Raw genomic sequence first — 25,778 nt, 5'->3', positions numbered from 1 at the left:
TTGTGTGTCTCCTTAGAGCAAATGGACTGCAGTGGTTCACAAAGGCAGCTCACCACTAACTTCTCAAGGGCAGCTAGGGATGGGCAATAAATGCTGGCCCAGTCAGAAATGCCCATATCCCAGGAAGAAATAAAAACATGTATTTAGTAGTAAGTTAGAAAAAAGAGCAGTGCCTTTACTTAGAGTTGTCCAGAAGTAACTTGGCTCAGGCAGCCCTATGACAAAAATAATCAAAACAGAAGTTGCTGGAAGTGCTCAGCAGTCACGAAGAAACACAAGAGTTAATGTTTTGGGCCCGGTGTTGCTTCCTCAGAATCTGAGGATGCTGCCAGACATGCTGAGATTTTCCAGCAACTTCTGTTTTTCTTTCTGATTTATAGCATCTGGAGTTTTTTGTTTTGGTTTTTACCTCTGACAACAATATTTACTGTCCAGAGAAAAAGTTATAAACATCAGAAGCTTAATGTCTTTCCGGTGAACTGGAACTGGCAACAAAATGACTGAGAATAAAAGGATTAAGTGTTGACTTGTCTAAATCTTTGCTTTTGGTTAAAAAGGGTTTGGGGTTAGAAACTACAATTACAGGTCTAAGGATGCTGAGGTTCCAATTTCTGCTTTTTAAGAATCAAAATAGCAACATGTTTGAGTCATGGTCTCATAGGAAGTTGCCCAGAATTCTTCATGAACGTTGCTGTGCTGTTGCTGATCAAAAGGACGTGGAGCTAATTCCACAATATGACACTCTAACACTGTAATCTACTTCACATTTTCATCAGATTTATTGATAGGAGACAGTTGAGATGAAGCTTCACTGAACTGCATTACATATTAAACAGCAAATGAAAAAGGTAAATCTAGAATCAATGTCCAATTTACAATAGAATTATAAAGGATTGCTTTAGTCAAACATTGATATCAAAGGAAAAGTATACTGTGGATGTTGGAAATCTCAAATAAAAATCAAAATTATTCAGCAGCATCAGTATAGGGAGAGTAACAGATTTAAAGCAAAGTTAAAAATCACATAACACCAGGTTATAGGTCAACAAGTTTATTTGGAAGCATTAGCTTTCAGAGTGCCCCTCCTTTACTAGTGGTTGTCCCTTTTTTGTGTGATGCTGGGTCACTTCAAAAATGAGAAACATTGGCTGCTATTAGTGAGAAAGCATGCTGGGTCAAGCATCAACCAGACACTTCAGCACTGACTGGCAGGCTTCTCAGCCTATCAAGTGCTTTGCCAGTGAAGTCCCACTCTGCCTAAAATTGCCAAAAAATCAAAGCCTACCAGCTCCTGAGACCTGAATAGGGTTGATGAATGCTTAGGCTGTGCAAACACAGAGATCTGCACTTATCTGCCAAGAAATGTGTTTTTTTTTTGGGTGGATTGAGGGATACGGGTCTTGGGCAGAGGTGGGTTATAAGAGTTGACGATTTCAATGGTAAAGGACGAGGGGTGGTATTCAGTTGAAGCCTCTTCCCTGCCTCCTTATCCATGCCCTCAGTTATCCTCAGATTGAACACATGGTGGCTCCTCAACCATGCAGGCAGGTTGTCTGGTTTCCGGTTGGCAAGGCAGCCACTTTTTTTCACTTGTCAGGAAGTCAAGAAGTCGTGTTGGTGGCAGGTTGAGATTCTTACTTGGCTGTTTTCGAGGGGTGTGGCGGTGTCTCCAGAAGCTGTTCACCCCATTATTTGCTCATCCTGCCATTTGCCTTGTCAGTACTCAGGAGGCGAAAACCCAGCCTGTTAAATGTTTCAGATCTGTGATGTTTCATCAGCACTGGGGAAAAGTAGTGTTATAACAAGGGGTGGGTGGGGCAAGGACAAAATGAAGGACTGAGTTAGGGTGGAAGGCAGGAAAGGGTCAACGGGAATGGACATGGAGCTAGAATGAAACAAAATACAATCCTGGAGGAGGTTAGCGGTGAATTGCAAGAAAAATAAATGTAAAGGTAGAAAAAGAAAACAAAATGGGGCAGATCATGGAGTGAAATAGTTGGACTCAGTGCTGGATGTAAAAGGTGTTTCATGCCTAATTGATAGATGAGACTTGCCAACCCACCTGGAATGGCCAAGAGCCCCTATCTCCTGACTGCTTTTGAAAGTAATTTGGGGGAGTTTAAAAGGCAGTTTAAGATGTTTACTTTTGCTTACACTTGTCACCAGGAAAAGAATAAACAAATTGATGATGATGGCCTTGCAGCACAGATTGAAATTGGCTGATAGGTTGTTGTGGGTGTCACAGAGACTTGGCTGCAAAAGGATCAGGGCTGGGAACTAAATATCCAAGGATACACATCCAATCAAGACCAAAGGCACATGAGCAGAGGGAGTTAGGTTACCTTGTTAGTAAGAAATTAAACTAAATTAATGGCAAGAAGTGATAAACTGTTGGAAGGAATAGTATCTGTCAGTCATGGAGAAATTCTAAAAGTAAAAAAAAACCTTTTAAAGAAGCTATGTACAGACTTCCTAACAGTAGTGGCATGGAAACTAAATCTGGAGATAGAAAAGACTCCTGTACTTCCTGCATCATCTGATAACTACCCATCTATTACCCTAAAGTCATTGACCTACGTTGTGGTCCTACCCAGCAATCTTGACAGGAACAAGGATATAGCAGTCCTTGACTGGTACCACATCCACATCCTCCACCACCGATGCTTAGTATTAACAGTGTATACAAGATGCACTGCAGAAATTGACCAAAGATCCTCAAACAGTGCCCCAGTTTTTAAATACTCATTCCATAATACTTTCCCTTCTCTATTTCTGCTTCAGCTCCAAAACCCTCCAAATAGCCTGCTGCTTTCTAGCCCTGGCTTCTCGAGTATCCCCTACTTTCCTTTATTCCATGGCTGCAGGCTGGAATTTCCTCCCTGAACCTAATCATCCCTCTGCCTTGCATTTCCTTTCAGAGCGTCCTGAAAACATAACTCACAAACTAATGTCCCCAGATGATGCTGATTTTTCTAAGGGGAAAAGCCCGATCAAATTTCTGAGAAATAACTGGGTATACTTTGTTATTAAGAACAGTACATCACAGGAACAGGCTATTCAATCAATCAAGACTGTGCTGATACGTGATGTGTTTCTAAAAATCTTTCGTCTCTATGTGTTCTGTATTCCTCTGTTCCCTGCCTTTTTCATTCATTTGTGGAATGCAGGCGTTGCTGGCTGGCCAGCATTTATTTCCCTGTCCCTAGTTGCCCTTGAGAAGGTAATGGTGAGCTGCCTTTTTGAACTGCTGCATTCTATCTGCTGCCAGTTGTCCGACATGTTGTTAGGGAGGCAATTCAAGTTATTAAGCCAGTGACAGTGAAGGAGCTTCTAGGAGAAAGTGAGGACTGCAGATGCTGGAGATCAGAGCTGAAAATGTGTTGCTGGAAAAGCACAGCAGGTCAGGCAGCATCCAAGGAGCAGGAGAATCGACGTTTCAGGCATGAGCCCTTCTTCAGGAATGAGGAAAGTGTGCCAAGCAGGCTAAGATGAAAGGTAGGGAGGAGGGACTTGGGAGAGGGACGGTGGAAGGAGGTTAAGGTGAGGGTGATAGCCCGGAGTGGGGGTGGGGGTGGAGAGGTCAGGAAGAAGATTGCAGGTTAGGAAGGTGGTGCTGAGTTCGAGGGTTGGGACTGAGACAAGATGGGGGGAGGGGAAATGAGGAAACTGGAGAAGTTTGAGTTCATCCTTTCTGGTTGAAGGGTTCCTAGGCGGAAGATGAGGTGCTCTTCCTCGAGCCGTCGTGTTGCTATGGTCTGGCGATGGAGGAGTCCAAGGACCTGCATGTCCTTGGTGGAGTGGGAGGGGGAGTTGAAGTGTTGAGCCACGGGGTGGTTGGGTTGGTTGGTCCGGGTGTCCCAGAGCTGTTCTCTGAAACGTTGCGCAAGTAGGTGGCCTGTCTCCCCAATATAGAGGAGGCCACATCGGGTGCAGCGGATGCAGTAAATGATGTGTGTGGAAGTGCAGGTGAATTTGTGGTGGATATGGAAGGATCCCTTGGGGCCTTGGAGAGAAGTAAGGGGGGAGGTGTGGGCACAAGTTTTGCATTTCTTGCGGTTGCAGGGGAAGGTGCTGAGAGTGGAGGTTGGGTTGGTGGGGGGTGTGGACCTGACAAGGGAGTCATGGAGGGAGTGGTCTTTTCGGAACGCTGATAGGGGAGGGAAATATATCCCTGGTGGTGGGGTCCGTTTGGAGGTGGCAGAAATGACGACGGATGATGCGATGTATATGGAGGTTGGTGGGGTGATAGGTGAGGACCAGTGGGGTTCTGTCCTGGTGGTGATTGGAGGGGCAGGGGCTCAAGGGCGGAGGAACGGGAAGTGGAGGAGATGCGGTGGAGAGCATCGTCAATCACGTCTGAGGGGAGATTGCGGTCTTTAAAGAAGGAGGCCATCTGGGTTGTTCGGTATTGGAACTGGTCCTCCTGGGAGCAGATGCGGCGGAGACAAATGAATTGGGAATATGGGATGGCGTTCTTACAGAGGGCAGGGTGGGAGGAGGTGTAATCTAGGTAGCTGTGGGAGTCGGTCGGTTTATAGTAAATGTCCGTGTTGATACGGTCGCCCGAGATAGAAATGGAGAGGTCTAGGAATAGGAGGGAGGAGTCTGAGACGGTCCAGGTAAATTTGAGGTCGGGGTGGAAGGTGTTGGTAAAGTGGATGAACTGTTCAACCTCATCGTGGGAGCACGAGGCGGCGCCGATACAGTCATCGATGTAGCAGAGGAAAAGGTGGGGGGTGGTGCCAGTGTAGCCGCAGAAGATGGACTGTTCCAGATATCCTAAGAAGAGGCAGGCATAGCTGGGGCCCATGTGGGTGCCCATGGCTACTCCTTTGGTTTGGTGGGAGGAACAACTTCTGAACTCAGAACAACTTCTCTTTCCAATCCTCCCACTTCCTGGTTTTGGAAGACGCTGTTTGAGGACCTTTGGTCAATTTCTGCAGTACATCTCAACTAAGCATATGAAGTGGAGGCAGTGGATGCTGCAAATGTGGTGCCAGTCAAGTGGATTGCTATATTCTTGTTGCTGTCAAGCTTCTGAGGACTGGATGTAGGTTTGCTGACTGAGCTGGAAGGTTCATTTTCAGACATTTCATCACCATACTAGGTAATATCCTCAGTGAGCTTCCAGACGAACCCTCTTAATCTTCTCAATTCTTCTCAAATGTTCTTGAGGACTGTAGGAGCTGCACCTTCCTAGGCACTCCTGACTTGTACGTTGTACAAAACTCTTGTGGGGAACTTGTCCCCATGGAGAAGCTTTGGGGAATCAGTAGTTACCGTAGTTATGTTGTTATGGGCCAGACCAAATCTTCTCGAAACATACCATGAAGGAATAACCTTTTCTTATTTTAAAGGCAAGTGCCAGGTGTTGTATGTTGGATGCAACGATTGGTCAAATTACCAGTCTTGAAGCAAAAACCGTTTTATTCATACACCATAGTTAAAATGCAACAAAAATAAGAAGAAAATGTATAGCTTAACTCAATTGGAAAACTTAACAGAATAATAGATTATTTTAGCTACTATATGGTAACAGGGTTCGGTCCTTGGACCATTTACATTAACGACTTGTACACAGGGATAGAAGGCTGTATAGTCATATTTGCAGATGACGCAAAAGTAGGTGGGAGGGTAAATTGCAATGAGGAAATCAGATTCTTACAAGTGGATTTGGATAGGTTAGGAGAGTGGGCCAAAATGTGGCAGATGGAGTTTATCGTGGATAAGTGTGAGGTTATGCATTTGGGTCAAAACAATGGGGAGGCAACCTATTAATGGAGAGAGACTTTGGGGTGCTCTTGTGCAGAGGGATCTCGGTGTACTCATTCATGAGTCACAGGAAACTAGCATTCAGGTACAGCAGATAATTAAGAAAGTGAATGGAATGTTGGCTTTCATTGCTGAAGGAATAGAATATAAATGTAAGAAATTTTTGTTGCAACTAGACAAGGTATTGATGAGTCAAAAAGTGTGACACTGGAAAAGTGTAGCAGTTCAGGCAGCATCCCAGGAGCACCAGAGTTGATGCTTTGGGCATAAGCCCTTTGTCAGGAATGTATTAATGAGACCACATGGACAGTTTTGGCCCCCTTATTTGTGCAAAGATGTAGTGGCATTAGAGACAGGTCAGAGGAGGTTCACTAGATTAATCCCAGAGCTGAGAGATTTGTCGTATGAAGAGACATTGAACAGTTTAAGCCTATAGTGTCCGGAATTTAGAAGAATGAAGGGAGATCAAATTGAGGTATTCAAGATAATAAAAGGAGTGGATAAAATAGATGTGGAGCGAATGCTTCATCTTGCGGGGTATTCTAGGATGAGAGGTAACAGTCTCAGGGTAAAGGCTAGCAAATTTAAAACAGAGTTAAGGAGAAACTACTTCTCCCAAAGGGTTGTGAATCTGTAGAATTCGCTACCCCAAAATGTGATGACTACAGGGATAGTGAGTAAATTTGAGGAGGAGTTAGATTTTTTTTGATTGGTAATGGTTTGAAGGGATATGGAGAGAAGGCAGGTAAGTGGGGGTAAGGAGCATATCAGCCATGATCGAATGGTCTAATTCTGTTCCTATATCTGATGAACTTATGAACTGTTCCAATATAGAAACAGCCGACGAACACATCCTTGGCAAAGGCAAATTCAGTAAAATAGATTGTCTCACAGGCAATTCTCCAATTCAGGAGGCAAAAAACGTCGAGAGAAAACTGAGAGAGAATCACATAAAGAATTGTACTGAGGCTTTGAAACCTAGTTTTAAGACCCCAGCAACAATTGTTGAAAAACTAAATATCCTAGCTGTGGTGGAGCTTGATCCCACCCGTTTAAGCTGCTTTTATTGTTTCAACTTTTAAAAAATCCCAATGCCTCACCTGCTGTTAACTTTATTGGATTCAATAGACACCTCAGCACCTCTGTCTTAAAACCTTGGTTCAAGAAAAAAATGACAAAATGCACCTCTTAAAGCCATAGTATTGTTACAGTGTGGCAAGATTAGAGTAGTGCTAGAAAAGCACAGCAGGTCAGGCAGCATCAGAGGAGCAGGAAAATTATGTTTCAGGCAAAAGCCCTTTATCAGGAATGAAGGCAGGGAGCGTCCAGGTTGGAGAGATAAATGGTGGGGGGAAGTGGGGCTGGGGAGTAGGTAGCCAAGAGTATGATAGGTGGATGGAGGTCGGGATGAAGGTGACAAGTCAGAGTGGAGGGTGGAGCAGATAGGTGGGAAGGAAGATTGGCAGGTAGGACAGGTCATGAGGATGGTGCTGAGCTGGAAGGTTATAACTGGAGTAAGGTGGGGGGAGGGGGAATGAAGAAACTGGTGAAGTCCACATTGATGCCCTGGGGTTGAAGTTTCTCGAGGTGGAAGATGAGGCATTCTTCCTCCAGGCGTCCGGGTGATGAGGGAGTGGCAGTGGAGGAGGCCCAGGACCTGCATGTCCTCGGCAGAGTGGGAGGGGGAGTTGAAATGTTGGGCCATGGGGTGGATGTTGATTGGTGCGGATGTTCTGGAGATGTTTCCTAAAGCGCTCTGCTAGGAGGCGTCCAGTTTCCCCAATGTAGAGGAGACCGCATCGGGAGCAACGGATACAATAAATGACATTGGTGGATGTGCAAGTGGAATTTTGATGGATGTGGAAGGCTCCTTTGGGTTGATTATGGGCTTTTCCCGGAAACGTCGATTTTACTGGTCCTCGGATGCTGCCTGAACTGCTGTGCTTTTCCAGCACCATTCTAATCTAGACTCTGGTTTCCAGCATCTGCAGTCATTGTTTTACCGGGTTGATTATTGCCCCTTGTCATGCACAAACTTTAAATCAAATGTGTCACAAGTTACACCACACAGAGACTAAGTGGCTGACAGTAATGCAGCCTCACACAAAACTAGCCATATTAGTCCCAATTATCCATTACTACACCTTGTAAATTAGACTTTTAAATTCAACTTAAACATATCCATTCTTTCAGCCTCTGAATTATAATGTACAAAGTGAGAACCTCTAAATCGTTGGGTCCTTTTTATATTCTGTGTCATTTAATGTTGCTGGCATCCTTCATTCTAAGATGTGGGACTTTGTATTGACGGATTTGTGGTCTTTTTGCAGGTGACCATTGCTGGCACCTTGTAGTTATTTGCCACTTCTACCATTTTGAGGTACTGGGAAAGGGTTGTATAAAGTTGTTTATTGCCACCAATGCCCCTTTGTCTTTGGCAAATGTCGTGATTACTCACAGAGGATACACTCCTGTAGGGTACAGAAGAGATACTGTTAACAGAAAACAAGAAAGTTATTGCATGTTAGCTATAAGTACACCAGAGTTAGTCATTCATAATGATTAGAACCCAGAGAGCAGATATATCAATTTGCTTCGAAAGCTAAAGTCCACGTACTGATTTCCACCCACAGTCTGTGTCGTCACATCTTAACTGGGAAGATTGCATTGGCAATTGTCCCCCACTGTTCCACCATACATAATGTATTAAATACAATGAGGCCACAAAAATGACCAATTTGCTTGACTGACTGCTACTCTGGATAAAAACAATTCACAGCAGGTTTCATCAGTAACTGTGAATTAACTAATTATTGCAGGACACCAAATTACAACAAGAGCAGAGAGAAAAAAGGATTCTGCAACCTTTCAAAACCCCCAAATACATATACATTCAATCATGATTAAGACACACAAAAGAAAAAATGGCTTAACATGTACAGCGGGTGGGAAAACAATATGTATACAGGATAACCAAAATTCTGAAGAGAAAACTCCAAGTGATTTTCTCAGCCCTTTAGATTTTTGTAGTGAAGGTGTACTGTTGGCTGTAGGGTTATGGTTGTTCATTAAGTTGGTGGTAGTTCACATCGACCTGCGTCTTGTTTTTGATTTTTTTCCTTTTAAACTATCATGGTTTTACTGTCTTTTTCACAAAAAAAGCACACACACAATCTCTCACACTCTCACAGACACACACACACAAACAGAGATGGATGCTTTCTCAGTGAGAGTTCTGGTCATTCTTTTTTCTCCTGTGCTGTTCGTGGCACTTAATAGCATTTTAAGACTCAGCAGGTCAATAATCCAAGAGCATGTTGTCAGCCAAATTTCCTTAATTTGAAATATTCTTTCTGCTGCTCAATCTCAGATTCTCCCACTTACTGCTTTAAAAAGAAACATTGTATTGCACACCTCAGAACTATACAATACTCGATTGCCAAGTTGCAAACTCTTCTGGCTTTTCTGTTAAATTGGTCCAGCTTCTGTTTCAGTTTACTATCCCAGAAAAGGAAATACAAAGGGTCTCCGATTTACGAACGTCCAACTTGCAAACACTCGTACTCATGAACCCGATCTCATTCAGCGTGTAATTTTCAAAATCCAATGTACAAACATGTCCTGTACTGATAAACAGTTCCTTTATAATGTCCTGACTTTGTTCCAACTTTTGTACAAATCAATTATGACTAAACTCCAGAACAGAACCCTTACACAGCCCAGGGACTATACATAGTCTCTTAGAGTGTGACATCAGTAAATGGGGACAGCCATACAGCCAATATAACACAAACATGAACTCCATCAGAACCATCAACTTATACTACATTTCACACAGAATTAATTTAATATACAATCTCTGTTACTACTTTGGCAAATGTTGTATAAGATTACAGAAGAAAGGAAATGATCATTTTTTGTGGCGTATTGTCACCAAAGGAACTTCCTGATCATAGTCAAGTTGTGTTACATTGTCAGACTTATTGCAGAGATTTGATCTCACACTCCAGGTTGATATTTTGGTGCTGTGCAGGGGTTGTGCAGAAAAGTCAGGGAGATTGACTTTTAAGGGAGACATTAAACTGATGCCCAGTCTGCCCTCTCAGGTGGCTGTAAATGATCCCAACTCAAAAAAGAGCAGTGGGGTTCAGTTCAAGTGTGTGTAATTAGCTATTTGGGACATAATGACATTTTGAGAAGTGTTGTATTATTGTATGGTAACATACAATATTTCCTGAACATGCAGGTGCATAGTTCCTTTAAAGTGGAGCTGCAGGTAGACAAAGTAATGAAGAAGATATTTGGTGCACTTGCCTTCATAACATTGAGTATAGGAGTTGTGATTTCATGTTGCGATTGTACAGGACATTGGTGAGGCCATTTTTCAAATATTGCAAACAATTCTGGTAGTCCTTCTATAGGAAGGATGTTGTTAAACCTGAGAGAATGCAGAAAAGATTTACAAGAATGTTGTCAGGACTGGAGGTTTGAACTATAGGGAGAGGCTGAATAGGTTGGGCTAATTTTCCTGGCACATCAGAGACCTTATGGAAGTTTATAAAATCATGAGAGGCATGGATAGGATTCATAATTCGGAGATGCCGGTGTTGGACTGGGGTGTACAAAGTTAAAAATCACACAACACCAGGTTTAATTGGAAGCACACTAGCTTTCGGAGCGACGCTCCTTCATCAGGTGATTGTGGAGGGATCGATCGTAACACAGAATTTATAGCAAAAATTTGCAGTGTTATGTAACTGAAATTATACATTGAAGAATTGATTGTCTGTTAAGCCTTTCATCTGTTAGAATACCGTGATAGTTTCACATCTTTCATGTGTAAATCACAAAACCCTTTTTTTTAAAGTTGCATTCTCAGGTTAGCTGTTAACAATGGTGATAGCTAGACAATATGTTGAATGTGTTAGCCCCCTGTGTTCTCTGTCTATGACCTGATGTTTAGATTGATTCCAATCTAAAAAGTGAGATAACAGAGTTTTACATAAATTCATGCAGATTTTGAGCTCAGAGTTCTACATGAATGTATGTGGTTTTTGAGCAAAGTGCAATGTAACTCTGAAAGTACCAAAAAAATTCATCACACAAAATATATGTGTGCAAGTGGGTCTTTGTCTGTCTGTATGTGTGTCTGTCTGGGGTGGGGGTTGTGGGTGTGAGTGTGTGTGTGTAGTGAGTGCAGAGTGTCTTAAGTCTGTGAGGGGGTGTATGTGTGGGTGTCTGTGTGCACGTCTGTGTGTATCTGTGTCCATGTGTATGTGAGAGTGTGTGTGTGTAGGAATATCTGTGTGTGTGTAGTGCAATGGTGATCACCTGTAATGTGACATGAACCCAAGGTCCCGGTTGAGGCCCTCCCTATGGGTACCGAACTTAGCTATCAGCCTCTGCTCAGCCACTTTCCTCTGCTGCCTGTCCCAAAGTCCACCTTGGAGGATGGTCACCCGAAAGTCCGAGGCCGAATGTCCTGGACCACTGAAGTGTTCCCCAACTGGGAGGGAACCCTCCTGTCTGTTGATTGTTGTGTGGTGTCCATTCATCCGTTGTCGTAGCCTTTGCTCGGTTTCCCCAATGTACCAAGCCTCCAGGCATCCCTGCCTGCAACGTATAAGATGTTGGCTGAGTCACATGAGTACCTGCCATGTACACGGTGGGAGGTGTTCCCACGCGTAATAGTGGTTTCTATGTCCACAATCTGACACGTTTTGCAGCGTCCACCATGACAGGGTTGTATGGAGTTGTCCTGAGAGCCAGGCAGTTTGCTACGAACAATGATCTGTTTGAGGTTTGGCGGTTGTTTAAAGGCAAGTAGTGGAGGTGTGGGGAAGGTCTTGGTGAGGTGCTCATCCTCATTGATAATGTGTTGCAGGTCACGAAGAACATGGCGTAATTTTTCTGCCCCTGGGAAATACTGAACAACGAAGGGTACCCTGTCAGTTGCAGCACGTGTCTGTCTCCTGAGGAGGTCATTACGGTTCCTTGCTGTGGCACGTCGAAACTGGCGGTCAATGAGTTGAACATCATACCCTGTTCTTGTGAGGGCATCTTTGAGTACTTCCAGGTGTCCGTCACGTTCCTCCTCATCTGAGCAGATCCGGTGTATGTGTAGGGCTTGTCCATAGGGAATGGCTGTTTTAATATGTTTTGGGTGGAAGCTGGAGAAGTGTAGCATTGTGAGGTTGTCTGTGGGTTTGCGGTAGAGTGTGGTGCTGAGGTGTCCGTCCTTGATGGAGATGCACGTCTCCAAGAATGAGACAGACAGTCGACAGTCGAGAGTAGTCCATGGTGAGTTTGATGGTGGGATGAAACTTGTTGATGTCACTGTGTAGTTTTATCAGTGACTCCTCGCCATGGGTCCAGAGGAAGAAAATGTCATCAATGTACCTGGTGTACAATGTCGGTTGGAGATCCTGCATAGAGAAGAAATCTTGTTCGAACCTGTGCATAAAAATGTTAGCATATTGGAGTGAAAATTTGGTCCCCATGGTTGTTCCGTGTGTCTGGATGAAGAATTGGTTGTCAAAGGTGAAGACGTTATGATCGAGGATAAAGCGGATGAGTTATAGGATGGTGTTTGAAGATTGGCAGTTGTTGGTGTTGAGTACTGAGGCTGTTGCTACGATGCCATCATTGTGGGGGATGCTGGTGTAGAGTGCGGAAACGTCCATTGTGACGAGGAATTTTCCCGGTTTGACTGGTCCATGGGTGCTGAGTTTCTGTAAGAAATCCGTAGTGTCGCGACAGAAGCTGGGGATCCCCTGTACAATAGGTTTCAAGATACCTTCCACATAGCCAGAGAGATTCTCACATAGGGTCCCATTTCCCGACACGATGGGACGTCCCGGTGTGTTGGCTTTGTGTTCCTTTGGAAGGCAGTAGAAGTCGCCTATACGAGAAGTACGTGGGATGAGGGCGCGTAGGGAACTCTGAAGGACTGGATCCAAAGTTCTGATCAGTGTGTTTAATTCTCGGGTGTGTTCTTTGGTCGGATCAGCTGGTAGTTGCCTGTAGTGTTCCTGGTTGTTCAGTTGTCGGTACACTTCCTTGCAGTAATCTGTTCTATTCTGAATGACAACGGCTCCTCCTTTATCTGCTGGTTTGATGACAATGTTGTGATTGGTTTTGAGAGCCTGGATGGCATTGCGTTGGGAACTGGTGATGTTTTGCTCTACCTTATGGGTACGGCTGATGAATCTGGCATTTATATATTTCCTGACAGGTTGAGCATACATGTCAAGCCCAGGGCAGCGGCCCTCTGCTGGGGTCCAAGTTGACACCTTCTTTGGTCGCTCCTCTACAGATCCCTGTGATGACTGTTCTAGTTCATCAGTGGGCTCATTGGGATCACTGCCAGCACCTTGAAAGAATTCCTGGAGTCTCATTCGTCTGATGAACTCCTCTGTGTCTGCTGCCAGAACCAACGGGTCCATTTTGATGGTGGGGCAGAAGTTGAGAACCCTACTCAGGACTTCAATCTCTTCTGGTCGAAGGGTGTGGTCCGATAAGTTGACAATAGACTATCACCATTGTTAACAGCTAACCTGAGAATGCAACTTTAAAAAAAAGGGTTTTGTGTTTTACACATGAAAGAAGTGAAACTATCACTGTATTCTAACAGATGAAAGGCTTAACAGACAATCAGTTCTTCAATGTATAATTTCAGTTACATCACACTGCAAATTTTTGCTATAAATTCTGTGTTACGATCGAGCCCTCCACAATCACCTGATGAAGGAGCGTCGCTCCGAAAGCTAGTGTGCTTCCAATTAAACCTGTTGGACTATAACCTGGTGTTGTGTGATTTTTAACTATGGATAGGATTGATAGCCAAGGTCTTTTATCTCGGGTGATGGAGTCCAAAATTAGAGGACATGGGTTTAATGTGAGAGGGGAAAAATATAAAAAGGGAGCTGAGGGATAACCTTTTCATGCAGAGGGTGGTGCGTATCTGGAACGAGCTGCCAGAGGAAGTGGTGGAAGCAAATATAATCACAATGTTTAAAAGCCACCTGGACGGGTACACGAATACAAAGGCTTGAGAGGAATATGGGCCAAATGCTGGCAAATGGGACTGAGTCAGGTTGGGAAGTCTGGTCGGCACAGATGAGTTGGACCAAAGGGTCTGTTCTGTGCTATATGATTCTATAACTGTCAGAACAGGCAGCTAGGGCCACAAGTAAATGCCAAAATGAAAGAGATAGTCTTTTGAACAGGTAGCACTACCTCAGCGCTGTGCTATACTGCCAGCTGAGATCCAGTGCTCACATGGGCATGTGCTAGTGCGCACGATGGTAGCATTTTGCTTGTCTTTCATGTCCCATAGTTACTCCAGCAATAAGCCTACAGCAAACTGAACAATGAATCCTCACCACTGTTTCCTTGTCTCTTCTCAGCTTTGATCCAAGCCCAGTAAGACGACACACCTTCTGGACGATCGTGGTTGGTGGAACTTTTGTGTGGACAGCTATTTATGGCATTAATCAGTCTCAGGTTCAGCGGTATCTCTCTTGTAGAAGCCAGTTTGAGGCTAAGCTGTAAGTACCAGCTCTGCAGTTGCTTTGATCTATTGAAGTGTGTGGCATAGTACTCAAATAGTTCATTGGTAGTTATATATTGATAGTTAAATAAACCCACTTCATGTTGCCTACAACCTCCAGGTATTCCCTCATCTTGGCACCAGCTCCTCTTCAGTTGTCTCAATCATTATCTTGTTTGTAATATAGTGCAAAGGAAATTCTACCTTAGAGAATAATTCATCAAACTGCTGTCATGTACATCATTGGGTGTATGTTGCCCCTTCAAAAGAGCAGGTCAGGTCAGGTCACCCAGAAGCTGGAGTTAGGGGAGGTTGTCTGAAAGGTCACTGGAGCTGAGAGGACGCAATGAAGTATTCTCTGTTCAAGTATGTCCTCCATCTCCCTTGTATTCTATTTATTGTTCTAGATGTCTTGCGGGACTATTCTGTTTGTGGCGTCTGAGCATCCAACCTAGATGTGCCTCCCTACCTAATCTCTGCAATTCCCATGGCCAGTCCACCTAACCTGTGGCCAGTATGGGCAATTTAGTATGTCCAGTCCACCTATCTCCAGTGGAGGGGCGGGTGTTACTAGCGGTCATGGATACCCACTCCGAAGTGATCTGAGATGGTGGTCTTGATATCAGCAGAGGCAACGATAGACCGACTAGATGAAATATTTGCCAGGGTCAGGAACCACAAGCAAGTCATGAGTGATAATGCTCCTCAGTTTGTGGTGCAAGAGTTTGAAGAGTACCTGGAAAATCACAGTCAGACATATGTGATTGACTCTGTATCAATCTGCGACAAATGGACAGGTGGAGAGATTTTTATAAATCTTAAAGCAAGCCTTAAAGGCTTCACAAAGGGAGGGTTCACTAGAACAGTGACTCAGCAGGTTCCTTAGCACGTACAGCAACATATCACATGCGACAACCCAGAGTTTGGCGGCATCCTTCATATTCAACTACCAGCTGAGAACCATGTTTACTTATTGCGGCCAGAAGAGACCAGACAGGTGGTAGAGCGAAATCAGGAAGGATAGATTGTCAGAAAGATGGGAACCTATAGTTCAGGGTATTCCTGCTCAGAATAATACATCTAGGGAGAAATGGTTCTAATCAGTAGTGGTGGCTCAGTAGGGCTGTTCTCATATACAGTGCAGTCTAGGGATGACTTGGTCTGGCGGAGAAATGTCGACCACCTGGTTGCTGCACCTCCCCAATGGAGGGGGTGGAGGGTTGGGGGAGAGCAAACCTCAAAATACAAAGCCGGTCCAGATGGGACCAGTGGTGTTAACTGAGTCATGTGTCTCCAAGCCAGGGTTGGCCAAAACCATGGAGAAGACAACAGCAACATTACAGGGCAGCAACAGTCAATCAGAGAGGGAGCTTCTGGAAGCCTGAGAGATGATAGAAGGTAGAACATTAAGCGCAGTACAGGCCCTTCAGCCCTCGATGTTGCACTGACCTGTGAAACCAATCTGAAGCCCATCTAATCTACACTATTCCATTGTGTTTATCCAGTGAGCATTTAAATGCCCTGAATGTTGGCAAGTCTACTACTGTTGCAAACTGGACATTCCACGTCCCTACTACACTCTGAGTAAAGAAACTACCTCTGACATCTGTCCTATATCTATTACCCCTCAACTTAAAGCTATGTCCCCTCATGCTAGCCATCACCATCCAAGGGAAAAGAGTCTCACTGTCCACCCTATCTAATCCTCTGATCACCTTGTATGTCTCCATTAAATCTCCTCTCAACCTTCTTCTCTGTAACGAAAACAGCCTTAAGTCTCTCAGCCTTTCCTCATAAGTCCTTTCCTCCATATCAGGCAACATCCTGGTAAATCTCCTCTGCACCCTTTCCAATGTTACCACATCCTTCCTATAATGTGGCAACCAGAACTGTACGCAATACTCCAAGTGCGGCCGCAGCAGAGATTTGTGCAGCTGCAACATGACCCCGAAACTCAATCCCTCTACCAATGAAAGCTGACACACTGTGTGTCTTCTTAACAACCCTATCGATCTGGATGGCAACTTTCAGGGATCTATGTAAATGGACACTGAGATCTATCTTCTCATCCACACTACCAAGAATCTTTCCATTAGCCCAGTACTCTTTTTATTCCTGTTACTCCTTCCATAGTGAATCACCTCACACTTTATCACATTAAACTCCATTGCCACCTCTCAGCCCAGCTCTGCAGCTTATCTATGTATCTCTGTAACCTGCAACATCCTTTGGCACTGTCAACAACTCCACTGACCTTAGTGTCACCTACAAATTTACTAATCCATCCTTCTACGCCTGCATTCATTTAATTTATAGAAATGACAAACAGCAGTGGCCCTAAAACAGATCCTTATGGCACACTACTAGTAACTGAACTCCAGGATGAGCATTTCCCATCAACCACCACTCTCTGTCTTCTTTCAGCTAGCCAATTTCTGATCCAAACTGCTAACTCACCCTCAATCCCGTGCCACTGTATTTTCTGCAATAGACTACTGGGGGGAACCTTAACAAACACTTTACTGAAATCTATATACACCACATCAACCACTTTACCTTCATCCACCTGCTTGGTCACCTTCTCAAAGAACTCAATAAGGCTTGTGAGGCACGACCTATCCTTCACAAAACCGTGTTGACTGTCCCTAATCAAACAGTTCATTTCTAGATTATCATATATCCTATCTCTTATAATCCAACCAAAGTAAGGCTCACTGGTCTAGGGTTGTCTGTACTCCCCTTCTTGAACAAAGGGACCACTTTTGCTATCCTCCAGTCTTCTGGCACTATTCCCATAGACTATGACGACATAAAGAACAAAGCCAAAGGCTCTGCAGTATCCTCCCTAGCTTCCCACAGAATCCTAGGATAAATCCCATTCGGCTGAGGTGACTTATCTATTTTCACATTATCCAGAATTGCTAACACCTCTTCCTTATGAGCCTCAATCCCATCTAGTCTAATAGCCTGTATCTCAGTATTCTCCTCAACAACATTGTCATTTTCCAGTGTGAATACTGATGAAAACTATTCACTTAGCACCTCTCCTATCTCCTTTCACCAACGCACAACTTCCCACTACTGTCCTTGTCTGGCCCCAATCTTACTCTAGTCATTCTTTTATTTCTGACATATCTATAGAAAGCTTTAGGGTTTTCCTTGATCCTACCTGGCAAAGACGTCTCATGTCCCCTCCTAGCTCTTCTTACCTCTCTGTTTAGGTCCTTCCTGGCTAATTTGTAACTCTCAAGTGCCCTAATTGAACCTTCACATCTGGTCTTTAACATAAGCCGCCTTCTTCCTCTTGACAAGAGATTCAACTTTAGTAAACCACAGCTCCCTAGCTTGAACAGGTACATACGTATCAAGGACAGGCAGCAGCTGTACCTTGAATAAGCTCCATTTCAATTGTGCCCATCCTCTGCAGAGTCCTTCCCCATCCAATGCACTCTAAATCTTGCCTAATTGCATCATAATTGCCTTTCCCCCAGCAATATCTCTTGCCCTGCAGTATATACCTACCTCTTTCCATCACTAAAGTTAACATAACCGAATTGTGATCACTATCACCAAAGTGCTCACCTACCTCCAAATCTAACACCTGGCCCAGTTCATTACCCAGTACCAAATCCAATCTGGCCTCGCCTCTTGTTGGCCTGTCAACATACTGTGTCAGGAAACCCTCATGCACACATTGGACAAAAACTGACCAATCTAAAGTACTCAAACTTTTCCAGTCAACATTTGGAAAGTTAAAGTGCCCCATAACAACTACCCTGTTACTTTTGCTCCGATCCAGAATCATCTTTGCAATCCTTTCCTCTACATTTCTGGAACTTTTTGGAGGCCTACACAAAACTCTCAACAGGGTGTCCTTTCCTTTCCTGATTCTAACCTCAGCCCATACTACCTCAGTCAACGAGTCCTTTCTGCTACTGTAATACTGTCCTTGATTAACAATGCCACATCTCCCCCTCTTCCACCACCTTCCTTGTTCTTACTGAAACATCTAAACCCCGGAACCTGCAAGAACCATTCCTGTCCCTGCTCTATCCATATCTTAGAAATGGCCACAATATTGAAGTCCAAGATACTAACCCATGCTGCAAGTTCATCCACGTTATTCTGGAGGTGCACTTCAAACCAGCTTCCAACCTGCCGGCACACTCTTGTAACTTTGAAACCTTATTTATGACCTCATTACTCTCAACCTTCTGTACACTGGAGCTACAATTCAGGTTCCATCCCCCTGCTGAATTAGTTTCAACCCTCCTGACAAGCATTAGCAAATCTCCCCCCAGGATATTGGTACCCCTCTGGTTCAGGTGTAGACCATCCTGTTTGTAGTGGTCCCACCTACCCCAGAAAGAGCCCCAGTTATCCAGGTATCTGAAACCCTCCCTCCTGCACCATTCCTGCAGCCACATGTTGAACTCTTCTCTGTCCCTGTTCCTTATCTCACTAGCATGTGGCATGGGTTACAGATCAGAGATAACAGCTCTGTTTGTTCTAGCTCTAAGCTTCCACCCTATATTAGAAAAGGTTTCAGAGAAGTTTTCTCGGGATCACTATCCCACTGAGAAACTGATTAAGTCAATGTAGACTATGGAATGGTTATTTTTATCTTCCGTTTTTTTGTAAATATTCCTGACAACGTACGTATGTTAGCTGCAATGCTTGCACAACAGTTATATCTGTTGGATCTATGTATTGTTAAAGGCAGTATTGAAATAAAGGGGGTTGGGATATTGTGAATGTAATTGAGTGTGTGTTGCTCCTTTAAGAGAGTGGGTCAGGTGAACTTGTGTAGAAGCTAGGAGCAGCTATCTGAGAACTGACAGTGAAGCTGAGAGGACATACAATAAAGTATTCCCTGTGTGATAAGACTGTTATTATAAAAATGTTATTTTGTCCCGGATTTTCTTTTGAAGAGTGATTGTAAAGGCAGAGTTGCTGACGTGGCTATGGGAGACCACCTAAGTCAGCAATCAGAGTAGGCCTTTAGGTTTTCTTTAGAACAGTTGTAACAATGGAAGGGCAATAGCCAGTTCTCACAGATCAAGCCTTCTAGTTTTTTTGAGTTGTAGCAGTTAGAAGCTGGGTCCCAGTGGAGTAGGAAGCCTCAGTAATGGATTCTTAACTGCTGCTTTCTCTGAAATCTCTCTTGATGTTGTTTTCTCCCGGATTGGAAAACAGCATGTAAGAATTAGTGTCTAAATTTACTTTTTTGCCAAGTTGTCTGTTTATGGGATGTATATTGGAACAGTTACATAGTATCTAATATTCAGATAAGTTTTCCAAAATTTAAGTTATTCTAAATTATTCTTTCTTTTGTTTGTATTTTAACTAAAATGTTAAAATAAATTGTGTTTTGCTTAGCATGGAGTTTTTGAGCAATTGCATCACATCTGGAACATGCACTTCACACTGACCTTTAAAAGAAGTTATGGTCTACGCTACCTTCTTAAAATATTTTGAGTGGGTCTGGTCTGGTCCATAACAGCCTGTTAATGTTTATACTATGTTTACTTTGTGTACTCTTTCTGGATCCAGTGAACCACAAACATAATAATCACCACAAGAATTATATATTCAGAAATACATTGTAGGATCAATTAGAATTCGATATTGTAATAGCCCAAAAAATAGATATATTGGTCACGTTTGGTATGTTGCCTCCCAGGTGCAAGGGTACGTGATGTCTCTGATCGTGTTTTCCGGGTCCTGGAGGGGGAGGGGGAGCAGCCCGAAGTCGTGGTCCATATTGGCACCAATGACATAGGTAGGAGGAGTGCCGAGGATGTTAGACAGGCTTTCAGGGAGCTAGGTTGGAAGCTCAGAGTTAGAACGAACAGAGTTGTTGTCTCTGGTTTGTTACCCGTGCCACGTGATAGAGATTCGAGGAATAGGGAAAGAGAACACTTAAATGCGTGGCTACAGGGATGGTGCAGGAGGGAGGGATTCCGGTTTTTGGATAACTGGGGTTCTTTCTGGGGACGGTGGGACCTCTATAAACAGGATGGTCTACACCTGAACCTGAGGGGCACCAGTATCCTTGGGGGGAGGTTTGCTAGTGCTCTTGGGGGGGGTTTAAACTAACTCTGCAGGGGCATGGGAACCCAGATTGTAGCTTCAGGGTGCAGGGCCTGGAGTGTAGGGAGGTTAGGAACATGGCCTCAATTTCCAAGGAGGGTGCCTGTAAACAGGAAAGTGGCTTGAAGTGTGTATACTTCAATGCAAGAAGTATACGAAATAAGGTAGGTGAACTTGCAGCGTGGGTTGGTACCTGGGACTTCGATGTTGTGGCTATTACGGAGACATGGCTAGAACAGGGACAGGATTGGCTGTTGCAGGTTCCAGGATTTAAATGTTTTAGTAGGGTCAGAGGTGGGGGTAAAAGAGGGGGAGGTGTGGCATTGCTTGTCAAAGATAGTATTACAGTGGTGGAAAGGACGATGGATGAGGACTTGCCATCTGAGGTAGTTTGGGCTGAGGTTAGGAATAGGAAAGGTGAGGTCACCCTGTTAGGAGTCTTTTACAGGCCTCCTATTGGTCCTAGAATCATTGAAGAAAGGATAGGGAAGGTGATTCAGGAGATGAGTGACAGTAATAGGGTGGTTGTTATGGGGGACTTTAACTTTCCTGATATTGATTGGGAAAGCTATAGCTCAAGTTCGTTAGATGGGTCAGTGTTTGTTCAATGTGTGCAGGAGAGTTTCCTGACACAATATGTAGACAGGCCAACAAGAGGTGAGGCCATACTGGATTTGGTTCTGGGTAACGAACCAGGCCAGGTGTTAGAATTAGAGGTAGGTGAGCACTTTGGGGATAGTGACCATAATTCGGTGATTTTTACTCTCGTGATGGAGAGGGATAAGTGTGTACTACAAGGCAAGAGTTATAGCTGGGGTCAGGGAAATTATGATGCGGTGAGGCATGACTTAGGATGTGTGGCTTGGAAAAGTAGACTCCAAGGCAATAGTGTAAATGATATGTGGAGCTTGTTCAAGGAGCAACTATTGAGTGTCCTTGATAATTATGTACCTGTCAGGCAGGGAGGAAAGGGTCGTGCGAGGGAGCCGTGGTTTAATAAGGAATTGGAATCCCTTGTTAAATGGAAGAGGGCGGCCTATCTCAAGATGAGACGTGAAGGTTCAATTGTGGCGATTGAGAGGTATAGGGTAGCCAGGAAGGACCTGAAGAGAGAGCTAAGAGCAGCAAGGAGGGGACATGAAAGGTCCTTAGTCGGTAGGATTAGGGAAAACCCTAAGGCTTTCTATAGGTATGTTAGGAATAAAAGAATGACTAGGGTAGGAATAGGTCCAGTCAAGGATAGTAGTGGGAAGTTGTGTGTGGAGGCGGAAGAGATTGGGGAGACACTGAATGAATACTTTTCTTCAGTATTTACTCAGGAACAGGGCATTGTCGTCGATGTGAATACTGAGTCACAAATAAGTAGAATGGATGGCTTTGAGGTATGTAGAGAAGAGGTGTTGGAAATCCTGGAAAAGGTGAAAATAGATAAGTCCCCTGGGCCTGATGGCATTTATCCTAGGATTCTCTGGGAAGCAAGGGAGGAGATTGCAGAGCCATTGGCCTTGATTTTTATGTCCTCTTTGTCTACAGGAGTAGTGCCAGAAGACTGGAGGATAGCAAATGTGGTTCCCTTGTTCAAAAAGGGGAGTAGGGATAACCCTAGTAACTATAGGCCGGTGAGTCTCACTTCTGTTGTGGGCAAAGTCTTAGAGAGAATTGTAAGGGATAGGATTTATGCACATCTGGATAGGATTTATGCACATCTGGATAGGAATAATGTGATCAAGGATAGTCAGCATGGTTTTGTGAAGGGCAGGTCGTGCCTCACAAACCTTATTGAATTCTTTGAAAAGGTGACGAAGGAGGTTGATGAGGGGAAAGTGGTAGATGTGGTATATATGGATTTTAGTAAGGCGTTTGATAAGGTTCCCCATGGTAGGCTACTGCAGAAAATACGGAGATATGGCATTGAGGGTGAGTTGGAGGTTTGGATTAGGAATTGGCTGGATGGAAGAAGACAGAGGGTAGTAGTTGATGGCAAAGTTTCTTCATGGAGTGCCGTCACTAGCGGTGTTCCGCAAGGATCAGTTTTGGGACCATTGCTGTTTGTCATTTTTATGAATGACCTGGAAGAGGGGTTAGAAGGTTGGGTGAGCAAGTTTGCGGATGATACGAAAGTCGGAGGAGTTGTTGACAGTGAAGAAGGATGTGGCAGGTTACAGCAGGATATAGAGAAGCTGCAGAGCTGGGCAGAAAGGTGGCAAATGGAATTCAATGTAGCTAAGTGTGAGGTGATTCACTTTGGGAAGAATAACAAAAAGACGGGGTACTGGGCTAATGGTCGGATACTTGGTAGTGTGGATGAGCAGAGGGATCTTGGTGTCCATGTACACAGATCTCTGAAAGTTGCCACCCAGGTAAATAGTGCAGTGAAGAGGCATATGGCGTACTGGCTTTTATTGGTAGAGGAATTGAGTTCTGGAGTCCTGAGGTCATGATGCAGTTGTAGAAGACTCTGGTGCGGCCGCATCTGGAATATTGTGTGCAGTTTTGGTCGCCATACTATAGGAAGGATGTGGAGGCACTGGAACGGGTGCAGAGGAGGTTTACCAGGATGTTGCCTGGTATGGAAGGAAGATCGTATGAGGAAAGACTGAGACACTTGGGGCTGTTTTCATTAGAGAAAAGAAGGTTTAGGGGTGACTTGATTGAGGTGTACAAGATGATTAGGGGGTTAGATAGGGTTGACAGTGTGAGCCTTTTCCCGCGTATGGAGTCGGGTATTACAAGGGGGCATAGCTTTAAATTAAGGGGGGGTAGATATAGGACTGAAGTTAGGGGTAGGTTCTTCACTCAGCGAGTCGTAAGTTCATGGAATGCCCTGCCAGTAGCAGTGGTGGACTCTCCCTCTTTATGGGCATTTAAGCGGGCATTGGATAGGTATATGGAGGATAGTGGGTTAGTATAGGTTAGGTGGGCTTGGATCGGCGCAACATCGAGGGCCAAAGGGCCTGTACTGCGCTGTCGTCTTCTATGTTCTATGTACTAATGTGATAGATCTAACTCTGGCACATCTGATATGGATTTTCTACCATTACAAGTGTACAGAGCTTTTCATTATTGCAATCATCGCAGTGTCTGTGTCTTTTATTCTTCCTTTGTTATGAGGGTGTTTTTTTAAAAAATCTTTGAAATTGCACTGTGCCACCTGGAGGACTGAAAAGCTGGTTGCATAAGCTTGATTCTCAGTCTTAGATTGGACTGTGCACTGCCTACTAATGGTCCAGGACTGAGAGTCCCTTTTATTTTCTCCACAGAGCTATATTGACTTGTTTTATTTTTATGAATGTCTCCCAGCAATTATAAGTTGTTCACTTCCAGTCCCTTGAAGCTGCCATTCTCAGATTTTCTTTATTTCAGATCTCTCTACCTCAATTTGGTTGGTCTGTGGATAATAGCCATCTGTGCAGTCTTTACTGGGCTCACTATGTACGCTATTTATCACCAATGTGATCCCCTAACTCAAAATAAAGTCAGAGCCTCAGACCAGGTAAGCTGACAGCTCAGGAAAACGTGCGGCACATCGGGTTCATGCCAGATCTCTGTAGAGCAATTCAGTTAGTTGTATTCCCCAGCTCCATGATCAAATATCCTAAAAGTTACCTCTGTCAAATGACTAATCAGTCTTTTGTAAAATCATTGATCATCATACCTTCCTCTGAAACATTAAATTCTGGTAGTTATCACTTGGTATAGTAAATAGTTTGCCCCAATATTCTTGCCTTAAATCGATGTCCTCAAGTTTTGCTGTCATCAACGGATGTCCACCTTATTAAACATCCATACTCCTTTAACTCCAACCATACTCCAATTCCACTTTCTCCAATTTAACCCTGGAGCTAAATTCCCTCATCTCTGGTGAATTCTAGTAAATCTCCTCTGTATTGCTCAAAGTGTGGAGACCAAAACTGGTGGGCGGAACGGTGGCACAGTGGTTAGCACTGCTGCCTCACAGCGCCGGAGACCCGGGTTCAATTCCCGACTCAGGCGACTGACTGTGTGGAGTTTGCACATTCTCCCCGTGTCTGCGTGGGTTTCCTCTGGGTGCTCCGGTTTCCTCCCACAGTCCAAAGATGTGCGGGTCAGGTGAATTGGCCATGCTAAATTGCCCGTAGTGTTAGGTTAAAGGGATAATGTAGGGGTATGGGTGGTTTGCGCTTCGGCGGGTCGGTGTGGACTTGTTGGGCCGAAGGGCCTGTTTCCACACTGTAAGTAATCTAATCTAAGTAATGTAATCTAATCTAATCTGGACATAATACTCTGAACAGAGATATATTAAAGATCAACATAATCATTCCTCCTTTTTAATTAAATGCCTCTGTATGAAGCTCAAGATCCCACTTGCTTTAGTTAATACAGTTTTAGCATATCTTGCCAGCACTCAAAATTATTGCACAAGAACTTTCTAGGTCCTTCTATCCATGTCCTCTCTTTAAAATTACACCAGCAAGTAAGTGTACATTTACTCTCTCCATATGTTCTGACAAAATGCATCACCTCACATTTCTGAGTATCAAATTTCTTCTGGCCCAGTGTGCCTTTTCTGTAAATCATGTTGCAATCAATTGATATCATTCACATTGTTTGCCGTTGTTCCAAGTGTGCTATCTTCAGCACTTGGTGAAGTTTTGCTCAAATATAAAGTCGAATAGTGAATCTGGAACTGACTGTTGGAGAACACCATTGTCCACCACTATTGAGTCTGAGAAATAACCATTAATGACTAAAAAAACAAAGAATTATGGATGCTGGAAATCAGAATCAAAACCTGAAATTGCTGGAAAAACTCAACATGCCTGGCAGCACGTGTGGAGAGAAAGCAGAGTTAACGTTGTGGGTTCATTCTGAAGTAGGGTCACCAAACACAATGTTAACTCTGCTTTCTCTCCACACATGCTGCCAGATCAGCAATTTCTGATTTTGTTAACCATTTGTGACTGGTTGTTTTCTATCTTTACACCATTTGTTTTATTCAATTGATATTGATATTGACCACTATTGTGTGAGGTTAAGTTATGTAACTTATGGAACTCTATCAATTGCTTTTTATACATCTATATGAGGAAGTTCCACTGCATTTTGTTCATTCACATTCTCTGTTACTTCATACAAAAGGTTCAACCAGATTCGTCAAAACAAATGTTCCAAAGCGCCTGTCACTTTTTTCAGTGTTTATTGATTCTAATATCTTGCTGACCAGTGATGATAAGCTGGCCAGTCTGTGGTTATCAGGAATGTACATAAAAACTTTAACTCGATTGGCACATTTATGACTTTCCATCTTTGACACCTCCTTTGTCTCAAAACAAAATTCTGTGAATATGGCAAGTTGTTTTGCTATCTGCAGCCATGCTTCTCC

At 43.9% G+C, this 25,778-nt stretch overlaps 1 protein-coding gene across 2 annotated transcripts in view; it reads left to right on the top strand.

The window, feature by feature from the left end:
• Positions 1 to 25,778, top strand: part of LOC122563315 (sodium-coupled monocarboxylate transporter 1-like) — a 108,008-nt gene that overhangs the window by 26,633 nt on the left and 55,597 nt on the right. For both annotated transcript variants that reach the window (XM_043717035.2, XM_043717034.2), the window contains 2 exons: positions 14,181 to 14,321; positions 23,780 to 23,909. In XM_043717035.2, the coding sequence (XP_043572970.1) occupies positions 14,181 to 14,321; positions 23,780 to 23,909 (271 nt within the window). The remainder of the gene's footprint in view (positions 1 to 14,180; positions 14,322 to 23,779; positions 23,910 to 25,778) is intronic.

The sequence above is a fragment of the Chiloscyllium plagiosum genome, unplaced genomic scaffold (genome assembly GCF_037043375.1).
Source record: "Chiloscyllium plagiosum isolate Xiang-an unplaced genomic scaffold, Cpla_swu_hap1 HiC_scaffold_26, whole genome shotgun sequence".
In the NCBI taxonomy this organism is placed as follows: domain Eukaryota; kingdom Metazoa; phylum Chordata; class Chondrichthyes; order Orectolobiformes; family Hemiscylliidae; genus Chiloscyllium; species Chiloscyllium plagiosum.
This window is presented reverse-complemented; position numbering and strand designations above follow the sequence as displayed.